Source organism: Zootoca vivipara, chromosome 16 (genome assembly GCF_963506605.1).
Source record: "Zootoca vivipara chromosome 16, rZooViv1.1, whole genome shotgun sequence".
Lineage (NCBI taxonomy): Eukaryota > Metazoa > Chordata > Lepidosauria > Squamata > Lacertidae > Zootoca > Zootoca vivipara.
The window spans coordinates 3131377-3144544 of NC_083291.1; the positions used below are offsets into that span (position 1 = coordinate 3131377).

General features: G+C 39.8%; 1 protein-coding gene across 3 annotated transcripts in view; it reads right to left on the reverse strand.

The window, feature by feature from the left end:
- The window catches only part of CNTLN (centlein), a 176674-nt gene that overhangs the window by 47645 nt on the left and 115861 nt on the right, over positions 1-13168 (reverse strand). For all 3 annotated transcript variants that reach the window (XM_060268842.1, XM_035140510.2, XM_035140509.2), the window contains one exon: positions 12333-12550. In XM_060268842.1, coding sequence (XP_060124825.1) covers positions 12333-12550 — 218 coding nt within the window. The remainder of the gene's footprint in view (positions 1-12332; positions 12551-13168) is intronic.

The following is a 13168-nucleotide window of genomic DNA, read 5'->3' on the forward strand; positions in this document are numbered from 1 at the left end:
GGCTCTTTTGCTCCTTTTAAGAGGGCCTTTTTGGTAGTGGTGCCCACCCTGTGGAATGCCCTCCCGTCAGATGTCAAGGAAATAAAACAACCATCTGACTTTTAGAAGACATCTGAAAGCAGCCCTGTTTAGGGAAGTTTTTAATGTTTGATATTTTATTGTGCTTTTAATTCTGTTAGGAGCTGCTCAGAGGGGCTGGGCAAACCTAGCCTGGTGGGCAGGGTATAAAGAATAAAGAATAATAGTTATTATTATTATTATTATTATTATTATTATTATTATTATTGGTTAGAATTTATGTAGTCACATAAATCTGGCTATAGACATTATTGCATTTATCTACTGCATACATTTCCTGTAATCCAAGTACAGGCAACCCCCAAATTGGGCAGGGGTTGAGTTCTGGGTGATCATGCGTGATCATGCCCACCTTACTATGCTCCCATTCTACCTTCTTCTAGGTCCAAAAGGACCCACCCATTGGAGGTCACATGACAATTGGACACGCCTAAAATGGTTGCTGCCTGTAGATTTATAATCACACATTTGGTTCTGGCTTATTGAGTGAACTTTTACAGTATCTTTTATACAAAACCAAATACTTACACTTATGTGAACACAGGCAAATACGATACATTCATGCTCACTGTCCATTATAAGTTCAAAATCCTGTTGTAGGCACCAATGTACCACTTAGGCAGGACACGAAGAGGATATCTTTGGATGTTATGTTACAGTTCAGGTGCCCTGCCGTTGCTGCTCACACCAAATATTAGAGGAAGGAAAACAACATGTTCAGAATGGCAAAATTAGGTTAGCACATCTCAAAGTAGAGGCTGGCTTTACTACGTTATTATCCAGCATCTTGCCACATTTAAGTGCTGTAAATGAAGTACTTATATGAGAGCCAGTCAGGGAATTTCACAGCCTCTACAGCTCATTACAAATTTAACAGCAGCATTGCTCGGTATTGATATGTTTCAGGTAACACACAAATATACTCATTGCGGAATGGGTGTTGGATGCTTCCATCTGTTTTCCACATAGCTAGCAAAAATATGGAGAAGCAAACATTAACATAATAGTAACATAATATTAAGGGTTGTTTTTTTTTAAATGCTTCTGGTTATTTAAATTGAATGTAACTAAAGTATATAGTCTTCCAAATGACTCTTTACATGCACACAAAAAATAAGGGGGTGCTGAAAATTCCGTTGCAGCATTAAGTTCTCTTTTAGGTGTGGAAGCAGCATTTTCTCTAGACTCTTCTTGTGCAATGAGTACAATAGAAGAATATACAATATTCCCCCTTTTATTTTGCTTCCGTGCAGCTAAGGCACTTCACTGCCTTCTTCTTCAGCTGTAATAACGTTATACTGCATGGAATGTAGGAAGCTGTCTCCTATCAATGGCCCACGAAGCTCAGAATTATAGGTATTTACTTACTGGCATGAATACTGTACCCTTTAGCCAAAAAGCCTCTCAAAATAGCGTACAGAACAGGGGTCTCTCCTAACCTTACCTGGAAATGCTGGGAATTCAGCCTGAGATCGTTTGAAATGAAAAACATTGTGTTCTAGGTCTGAGCTATTGTAAATTTTCTCAGTAATTTTTAACACAAGTAAATGTATACAAACTACTGAGAAATCATGATAATAATAACACCTCTGGACAAAAGTAAGTAAGTAGCTATTAACTGCTGGAGAAAGTACAAAGCTCTATATAGCTTTGAGTTTCGTTCATACTAAAATGGTGAGAATAAAACAGGATACCAAGCCACATAAGATGTTCTGGATGACATTTTTGCTACCATTATCCTGAAATCTGTGACTGTTGAATAAAAATGCTGTGAGACCTTACTCCTGAGGTCCCCAATCCCATCAAACCTGTAAACGCAAGTGAAAATTAAAAAGGACGCAATCATTTTCTTGTTAATTCTGCATCTGTTGTTCTCACTTTTAAAGGACTCCTGCTTATCCAACAGCTTGAGGAAACAATTTAATTTTTTCACCCATCTTCCGGAACATGGAAAGGCCTGCGACAGTAAGCAGAATCTCACCAGGGCTAATAGGGAGGGGAGCCAGGCACATTTCCACTGGCAAATTATAGTTGCCAATCCTGGCCACAATATTGTTGTCAAACTCCACCTGTGCCTTCAGTTACCAGGCTTTTCAAGATCGTACTCTGGCTTAGTGCTGATGAGCCATTTGGCTCTGAGCTACAGAATTAACTCTCTGAGCAACTTAGCCTGCTCCCCGCAGAGTGCTTACATTGTCAATCTTTATCTCCTATCAAAGAGAGGGTCTGCCTAAATGGTTCTATGAACACTTCATGTGCCGAACTACATTCAGGCTGGGAGGGTACTCTTTATGGACTTGGCAGAGGATTTGATAGTGGGAGGAAATCACTCAGCAATGGATAAAAATCACTGCATGCACCGAAGTGCGATGATAGAGTTTAGAAAACATCCGTACAGGCCAAACTAATGGCGCTCGAGTAACAACCAAGAGTGGAGGCTGTGTGCAAGGAAATCAAATCTTTCCCAAGCCATAAACTCACTAAGGGGGAAAGGAAGAATACTCAGTGTCCAATCTTCAATACAAGGATAACAATGCTGACCTACTGTACAGGGTTGTTGTGGGGATGAAGACGACAGAGGTGAAACGCTCCAAATTATTTAAAAGTGCTATAACAACGTAAACATTAAAAATTTGGCAAGTTTTAATTAGTAACAATAGTAATATTAAATGGAATTGTAATCAAACTAAAAAAATGGTTGTTTTCTGCCAATTTCCCACTGCTCAGGTTTTTGTTTATTAATATCAGTTGTGGCACATGGTCACATATTTGCGGCTTCAGTCATTTGAATATTATTGGTAAGTTTGTTTGAAAATGTTGTCTATTTTGCATAAAAGCCAGGGCAAATGCTAGTTAGCAAAATCCACATCTGGATGGCTTATTCATTAGGCAACTAAAATGTTACAAAGTAGTGTGCCCACCTTGAAGCTTTCCTGAATGCTTCATTAGGGTAGATTGGTTTTTCGATTTTTAATTTTTTTAAAAAAGGGGGGGCAGCTTATGTTGAAGCATGTTTGAATCATGGCTTTCCTCAAAGAACCTTGGGGACTGTAGTTTGTTTGGGGTGTTGGGAATTGTAGTTCTTTGAGGAGTAAACTATTGTTCCCAGGATCCTTCGTGATTTTGTGTGTGAAAGGGGAACCCTGGGAGGAAGCAGGCAGTCCAATGAAGCTACTAGGTGCCATGCAGGTTCCAGGTTGCACACCTAGAAGTGATGGGAAGATGCATACAATAGTTGATCACCTACAGTACATTTAATCTCTGGCTTTGTGTATAAAAAGCTTTCTCTGTATTGCTGTTTTCCACTTACCAAGGAACTTGTGTGTTTCACATAATGATGGAGATAATTGCTATTATTGATTAATTTATATACCAGTCATATGCTTATATAGCAGTTTACAACTACATATAAAATCCAAATATATTTAAACTACATAGAGCAGGGGTCAGCAACCTAAGGCCCATGGACCCCCGCTCAGGGACCCCCACCACCCGCCCGGTCAGTTCCCATGCGGTGCACTAAACTGGTGTGCAGCAGAGCGGGGACCGCCTTCCGCGACACTGGCTGCCTTCCCACTGGCTGCAGGAAGCTCCTGCAGCCAATGGGAAGCTGTGCACGCCTCCTCCGTGCCGGAAATAGCGTTTGCACATGCATGCATGCATGCATGCACACCCCGGCCTGCCGCAGCATCTGCGGGAACGTGAACCAGCCCAAGCCACAAAACCTTTGCCAACCCCTGACATAAAGCTTCCCTAATATACAATGAATAAGCTAATTAAGAAGAATGACAAAACACTTAAAAGCAATTTAAACAATAAGATCAGAAGATCAAGCTCAGAGGAGTGCTTGTCTAAAGAAGTGTGTTTTCAGCAGCCGGCAGAATGGGCCTCTCATATTAGAGCATGGAGGGTCTTCCATAACACTGGCGCCACCAGTAAAAGAAGCCTACCACCATGTTACCAAAAGCTGATCATCATCATCAGGCTGTGGCAAATCTAACTGGGTACCATTTGCTGATCCCAGTGCCCTTATCAGGCAGTTGAGAGAAATAGTTTTCTATCTGGTCCAAATTTATTTAGGGCTGGCTTGGTGGCTGATAGCCAGTGGTGATTCCTCAGCACTGGCAGGATATGTACCCAATGATGAGCATCCCTCACCACAGTTCCTTATGTATTATCTGGGTTTTATATTTTCACAAACAGAGGATCAACCATTGTATGCTTCTTCTTCTCAGCTAGATTTCTTTACCGCCTTCTGGTCTGATGAATATTTTCAGCAACTTCAAAATCTAACGCCCTATTAGTAACATTTTGGTTGACTCCATCAAGGTATTGCCCTAATGTGGAATTTTTGTTCTGAGCCTTTGCTTTTTATTAGTTAACAAAAACTTGTTTCACATTTGATTTGACAGTTTAGTTTCTTGGAAAAAAAATCTGTACATTCTAAAATAAATAATTCAGTTATTTTTGAAATGCATACCAAAACATTTTGAAAACATGTACAGTGCAGGAGTTTTTTTGGATAGTATTACCATGAGATCAAAGCCATAGATTTTGTGACCACAGTGCATGCTGAGATTTTAATGAGACGGGCTCTCTCTCTTTCCCTCTCTCCCTCTATCCCACACACCTGTAGGTGAACTGAGACCAGCAAGGGAATTCCTACAGGGAATATAAGCAGATTCTTTTATTCTGTGATGTATGAGAACTATCAATTTGCTACAAACAGAACAGAAATTATTGACTTGTGTTGTTCAGATCACATTTACTGACTTAAAATATTCTGATCCCAAGTGCATTTGAAAACAGAGTGGAAAAATAGTATGGCTTTATTGGACAGGGTATTTCAAATGATAATCATACTTCTCTGAAACATAATATAAAAACCGCAGCCATTGGGTTAACAAATATCACTCGCCTGAGCTAGAATATAGGACATAGGGATAAGACAGTCACGTCCAATTCCACATAGATTCTCAGCTTGGGTCCTGTTTTTTTGCCCAGTTTACCTTACGAACATGATCCAAGTGACATTTCACAAATTCCTGGATAAATGTTGCTACACTCTGCCAGCAGAGAGACAGGCTGTGTCATGTACAGATCAATAATAGCACCGTGTTTCATCAGCCTCAAAATCAAAAGTGCTTCATCTGGCAAAAGCCATAGCCCTTGAGAACCCGACATATATATACTAAATATCCTACTAGGATTGTCCGCTATACAGGCTGCCAAGTCAAAGTAAAAACAATTCAGGGGGTAGACAATGAAAAATTATATAAATAGGACTTTTCAGCTGTTATCACCAGAGCTGTATAAAGGAAAATCACAAACTAGCTGCCACAAAGAAAAGCTGTTTTTCAGTTCTTAGCATAAATACTTTTGGAAAAATTAACTGCTACCATGAGGTGCTTTGTCCAGAAAATAAACTGCCCTGGTGAGTATGAAGGGCACAAACACTAAAATACATTCATTGGGCTGTGGTAGCACATAGGAAAAAAATACTAGAACCCATATAGGAAAGTAAAAATAAAAAACCCTTAATGTAACATTTTATCAGAATATAGTATACAGTGGTACCTCTACTTACGAATGTTTCTACTTACGAATGGAGCTCCGTCCGCCATCTTGGATGCGGTTTAGATAGGATTTTTTCTACTTACGAATTTTTAGATAGGGTTGCTTCTACTTACGATTTTTTTCTCCCAATGCATTCCTATGGGATTCGACTTACAAATTTTTGCGACTTACAAATGCGTGTTCGGAACGCATTAAATTCGTAAGTAGAGGTACCACTGTATAGGCATGGCTTAGGATCCCAGTACCTAGCTTCTCAAGTTACAGAACCTTGGAAAGCCCAGTTGGCAAGTCCATCATCTGAGTTCTTGGAAAGCTTTCAATAAATGCAGTTGAGGAGACAGCTAAGAATGAGCACAAATGGCCATCTAGATGCACTTGATGAAGGCAGGAGCAAACTGAATCCTGGGAGCCCTACATCAACCTGTGGGCAGAGCCAACACCCAATCTGCTGACTTTTAGTTGTGGGCTTCATTTTTGGTATAAAAAATAACAAGAAGAAACAAGAAGAAGCAACTTAAGCCTTACAGTTTTGTTTCTACGTTTCCATGCAAAATGAAGCTAAGTCTTATTTGTGAAACAGAAACTGAGAACTAATTTTTTGGTAGATGGGATTTTGAGCCAGCAGAAATGTACAGTATTCAGTACTCTGGCTACAATCCAGAATCACACACACACACACACACACACGAAATATTCATTTCAGAATACAGTATATACCTGAACCTATATCAAATGCAAATATATTGACACAAATTGTGCACAGAAAGCAGAGAATGGCCTCAAACAACTCCAACCGCACTTCATTTTCAGAGTGCTACAGATTATTATTTTTGATGGGTTGGATATATTCTGAATATCTTGGCAGTCACCAACACTGGCTATTGAATATAGTTGATACAGAAAGAATTTGAGTACTGAACCCAGCAAATGCCCACTGGCAAAGGAAAAGCCAACCTGTACCCACTTTGTTTCTCTTTTGTGAGTCTCACACACCAAGTAAAAGCACAAGCCTTCTTCACAACAGTGGAGAAAAGATCTTAGGAAATGTTTCCTACCCCAGCATGCAAATATAAAGGAATTTATAAATTTTCCAAAACGTGCAAACAGATTCCATCCAGGAGACATTTGCTTCTCATCTTAGATTGTTTAAGTTTAAGTTTAGATGAGTTAAATTGTATTTTTCAGGACAACTGCTTTTGTATCCGGAACAGACACACACAAGTTGTATGTAACTAAAGAGAAGAAGCAATTAAAAGCTTTTAAAAAGTGACTTTTGTACATGCTAAAGGTTTACCTAGGACATAGGCAATGCTGATGGTTTTAACTCCAGTTATGAGTGAGTAATTAGAATAATCAAAGATACAAATGACAATCTAGAACATAATTTAGCACAAGTAGCACCCTCTAATCCTATGATTCAGGAATATAGAAGGACTATTTCCTTTCTTAGAAACAGACTTCCAGACACCATTAGCTTTTTTATTCTTTCATGTGAGAGCAATCATTATTAAATACAAAAATAAATAGAATATGTTAAAAATAACAAGTGCTTGGGGGAACGCTTATAAACGCTTATAAAGATTTAGCAGGAATGTTTAAACCACTATCAAGAAAACAAAATAAAAAGAAAATAAGGGATTTGCAAATGAAAACTTGTGATACAATTATAGAAAAATCACGCCATATGTACAGGAGAAAACTGATATAGTTTGTATTAAGTTTGCAACTAAAAGGAAAGGGCCATATACAGTTTTAAACTCCCGATAAATACAAGAATATAAAGCACATACCTAACGGGCTCATTGGAAATGGGAGTTTCAAGTGCTGAACATCAACTGAATCAGGCCCCTTACTTCATGCCAAGGAGATCCACAGGGACATGCCTTTGTTTTCTAGGATGGCTATGCACCAGTATCTGAATACCAGCACTCCCTCTCTGAGGATAATTCACTTGCCTTGCCACATTATACCTTTTTAGCATCTAGCATCTATCAACATTCAGTTTGCATTACAATGAATATAAGCACTCAGACAGGTCTGATTCATGCCAAACAGCTGCTGTAATTTATGAATAAGCCGCATTTCCAACATGCAGCCTATGTAAGTTCATTAATAATGGAAGACTTTTTAAATAGCAATCCTGCTTTAGAGATCAGTAGAACATAAAAGGCATTTTGTTTGATCGCGGAAACACAAACCTACGGAAAGAAAAAAAAATCTCCTACTGTATCGTGCCCTTGTACTTTAAAAATATGTATGTCACAAAATGAAAGAGTTACTAATTAGTATCATAATGCTGAAATGGAACCCCTAAAAAGGTCACCCAGACCCAGTCACCAAGAGACCACCCACACACTAGCCAGAGAGCAATCCAATAATTATAATAATAATTTTATTATTTATACCCTGTCCACCTGACTGGCTCGCCCCAACCACTCTGGGCGGCTTCCAGCATATATAAAAACATAATAAAACATCAAACATTAACAACTTCCCTATACAGGGCTGCCTTCTGGTGTCTTTTAAAGGTTGTATAGTTACTTATCTCCTTGAAGTCTCATGGGAGGGCATTCCACACGGAGGGTGACACCAGCAAGAAGGCCCCCTGCCTGGTTCCCTGTATGGAAACCACCAGAAGGCCCTTGGAGCTGGACCTCAGTTTCCGGGCCGAATGATGGGGTCGAGATGCTCCTTCAGCTATACAGGGCCGAGGCTCTTGAGGGCTTTAAAGGTCAGCTCCAACACAATGCCACCCACATTAGCAGAGAGTGCTGAACACAAGAAAAGTGTTGGGGGCAAACAGCTTCAGGTGGCTTCTACAAGACCTGTGCTCCTCCAGATATTGTTAGGCTCCAACTCCCATCAACCCAACCAGCATGTCCCAATGTCTGGAATGATACAAAAATCCCTGCCCACCCATGGAAATTGGTCAGACCTTGATGAGAAAAAATTGCTTCCCATCCTACTGATCTGTGGCTGGGACCAAAACAAAAAGTTGAAGACAACTGTATGTGTAGAAATCAGCTTCAATATGTGCAGCCCCATAGCCTAAATCTGCACAGCTTCAGCCTGGATTCTGTTTCTCAGTCACCCTGTGTGATAGATACTAGGGTGTGATGGAATGTCAGGAACTGGTATACATTATTATTGTTCTTATTTATTAAATTTGTATACTACCCTATACCCACAGGTCTCAGGGCAGTTCTCAACATAAAACCACAATACGTATAAAAAAAACACATAATAAAAACAAAAACAAGAAAAACCCAATAATCCCCCCACATACACATTTTAAAAGGGCATTGTATGTCAACCAGCCAAGACCTGGTTAAAGAGGAATGTTTTTGCCTTGCACCTATAGGTGTATAATGAAGGCACCAGGCGAGCCTTACTGGGAAGAGCATTCCACAAATGGGGAGCCACTGCAGAAAAGGCCCATTCTTGTGTTGCCACCCTCTGGACCTCTTGTGGAAGAGGCACGCGAAAAAGGGGCTTAGGGTCCAGCTAGGGGAGAGGAAGTGAATGAGAATGAGTTGTGAAATTGGGTTTTCTGTGAGATATAGCTGAGAGAGGGCAGAGAAAAGGAATGACTAGAATGGAATTGATGGCAGGGCTTTTGTTTTTGTGAATTCAATTTAAGTGTTTGACAATGATACAAGTAAATCAGTCTCTTCTAAAGATATACCAAGTTAAAGCAAAAGTTACCTCCCTTAAGCAAACAGAGCTCTGAAATGCTAAGGAGGTTTTCAGTGTAAAACACAGAAAGCATTGAGCAACAAAGATTTTCTTTTACAAATTACTAGCATCACTGGAACTCTTTAAGAAACGCCTGCAGTAGTTTTTGAAATGCTACTGGAGGAATTCTTTAGGCGGAAACACAGCAATCCCAAGCAGAGGCTTTAAGGAGAAACAACAGTTACACATCTGGAAGAGGAGCTGCTTCACAGCCTTTGTGTACTGCTGCCCAAAGGAGCTGCAAACAGTTGCCTGGCAGGTTGCAAGTCTGTTCCCCTTTTTTAAAGCCTGGCCTCTTCAGATGAGGAGGGTTTGCTCAGCTACTCAGTCCTTTTCAGATGTCAAAGGCAACCCATAAAACAATGCGATTACTCCTGCGGAGCCACTTCTGTAGCACTATGGGAATGGGAGCAAAGGATTCTGGGTTACTTTGTCGTGGGGGGGGGGGCTTTGTAATTGGGTCACTACATTTAAAAGGCAATGATTGCTGACTTAAATTACAGTATGGCAGTTTTGCATTGTATCTTGCATCCCTTGCGCCTCTATGAGTTTTTGCTATGCTAATGTTTTATCTTACCCATGTATAATTGTCATTACCCTAGTACGTACAGCAGAGGATGTCTTAATCTGAAAAGACATCTGGTGATGGAAATTCCAGCACTGCCATTAGACACAGGGGGTGTAAGAAAAAAACAGGCTTTTAAAAAGAGTTTCCCTGGATTTTGCCAATAATTCTTCCATGACATTTTTCTAAGGAACTCCTGAAAGATCAGATCCCATCACTTCCACATTAAGTAACAACTCCAGCTGTGATTTCTACACAGAGTGGAAAGCCTAACTACTTTACTCACAAACAGAAGGTCTTGTTTCAATACTTATGATGAGTCTCAGAAACTGTATACCAAATCCCAAATGCACAGTCACCCTGCGGTAATTTTGCTGGAAAATATGGGGGGCAAGGTTTTTATTGCAAAGATAACACAATATGGGCTCCGGAATTCTACAGATAATTTATGTAACTAAGAGAAAAGATTAAATCCAACATACACCTTATGAGATAGTTACAAACATGCAGTGTGGTGGGGTGGAGGGAGGGAGGGGGATGAATCTAGCCATCCAGGAAACAAACTCCAGCCAATCCTCGGGTTGCAGGAACTGTAAAATCAGTCTCGAAAATGAACATCTGGAACATTTACATCTTAAATCTAGAGCTGATCTTGTACAACCAGAGTCCATGGGGATGGTGATAAAGTATTGACTGAATGAACACCTGTTTGTGTTGATTTACATACGGTACCTTTTTCTTCAGTTCCATTCAGTCAAAAGGTTATCTTGTCTACGCATACTATGTTAACAATAGCTGACGTACCGGACTGCGTTTAATCCAGGGTCATGAATTAGGTATACAAACAATGTTACATAAACAAATTTTTATGATGTATAAGCAGGGGTGGTTTTTTTTAAAATAGCTAAGAGCAACTTTCCCTACAGCTACTAACATCCACAATTTTAAAACCCGTCCAGATCATTTCAGTGGCTTGTATTTTCACTTCCATCCTATCCTGCTTTGTAGCCTATAGATGCCAAAAACCATCTACATCTATTATAATATTACGTGGGCGGGCAGTAAGCATGACAGTACGTCATTAAAGGATAATAGCATAAGAAAATATCTGCTGTTGTCAACAAACTTTTGTAATCAATAGATGCCACAGATCATCTACATCTATTGCATTTCCAGAGTGAATTGCAAGTGTAACATCACATCATAAAAAGCACATGTCAGTATCTCCTGCTGCCCACTAAGTTACTACATTACCACTCAGTGACCTAGTTCTCATATCACACTAAGCCAAACTTGGCTTGGCACCAATGCACACAACCTTGGAGAGAAGCTTGCAGCTTTTTTTGCTGATCCAAGCCAAGATTTGGCTTGGTGTATCACCGGAACCTAGACTCATGAGCTATAACTAAAGTTTGCCCATTTATTTACAGCACGTGGATTGTTTGGGAGAGCTAGCCAGCCAATTTCTTGATCATAGGCAGTACTAAAAATGTTTTTTTTTTAATCACTTGGTCTTTTGAAGCACAAAGCTACCTCTAAAATGCATATGTTCCTGCAGTGACTACAGTGATGTTTTACCTCCTTAATTTTCACTGGAAGGTAGCCGAAACCTCTTCTTAAAGTGATTTCTCCTTTGGTAGCACTAATAGAGCATGTTAAGCATATCTGGTTGAAATCAGAAAATTACAATTGGATGCTGAGATTTGGCACAAAACTTGTATAGATTTTTTGCCCAACTTTCTGCAACAGTTTTATCTCTTTTTTTTTTGGCTTGGAGGGGATTACTTTTTCTGGTAACCTGCATCTAGTGTGTTTGTTAGTAAAGGCAGCAAGGAAAAAATGTTTGTGACTATTTTTACATGTGGTTTAGTTTCCATATTTTCTCAAAAGTTACCTTTCAAAAACTCTGATCACCTAGGGGAGGAGAAAGGATGAAGAAATCTGAAAACACATTTGCCAAAATCCAGTTCTACCTGTCCTCAGCAGCCCTGAGTAGGTAAGGAGAATTTCTAGGCTTTGATCATGTGCCAGTCCAGCACAGTCTTTTGCAGTTAGGTACATTATTTATGGCTTTCAAGTAACTTACCATCAGAAGATTGCTCAAGAGGAATATGCCAATATGAGCACTACCTGTATTTCTTTACCACAAGATAAACAAGTGAAAGGTAGGTGTTCATATTTTTTGACGCTTGGCATGGATTGCTAAATGGAATCTCCACATTCAGAAGTGTAATGTACCTTTGTGAATTTCACAATAACAGTGTCATGCACCCACAGCTATCTCTGAATTCAGATAGATGGGTAAACAGATGTATGTGATTAATTTGGCCACCAAACTTTGGTTTTCTTGCATGTCAAGACTTCAGTGCGCCATTACCTGAATAGTTTGCTTGCTGGTCTGAAGTCTTTGTTCAACAAGATGCAGCTGGGATGTTAATTTTTTATTTGTTTCCCTGGACTTTTTGAGAGATGACATGGCTGTCTTTTTCGAATTCTGAAGAATGGCTAACTGCTGCTGTAAGGATGTAATCCGTCCCCTGAGCGAAATGGCACAGCCAGGTTTCTGACCCACGATACTTCTCTTCTCTCTGTTTACTAAACATTGGTCACAGAGATCAACAATTAATTTGATGGTTTCCATTGACCTTTGATGAAATGGTCATCCTCTCTTTACAACTAAACATTATTTAGAATCAAGTCCCAATCAAGCCCCCTTTTCTAGTTGAGACAATGCAGGATTTATTATACAGTACCACTATGTGAGCATTAAATGCATGCTAAATGCTGTGTGCATGACTGATAGAAGACTATTTAAAAGTAATGTATAAGAAGTTTAGAGGGTGTGTCTTCAAATTTCTCTCTTTGCAAATTTGAAAGCCCCTTGGTTATCATAGTAGAGAAAATAGTAGGAGCAGGCCAGATGCTAGCGTTTGATTTTGGATCAGACTGTGCTGAAGGAAATGCCCTCCAAGGTCCTAAACTCTGAGTCATTCTTCTTGACCTGCAAACGCAACTCCAGAGAATACTGGCTGTGCCCCCCCCCCCCCAGAATACAAGGCAGACATGAAGAATACTGCACTCTCCCAGTTAAGAATTTGTCCAGAATTTGACCATCTCCAACACCTTTCTTACTTCAGCTGAATACCATACTTTTCCCAAATACTTGGGATTAGGTCAGAAACAAGACTGTACAAAATTCAGCACTAATGCAGT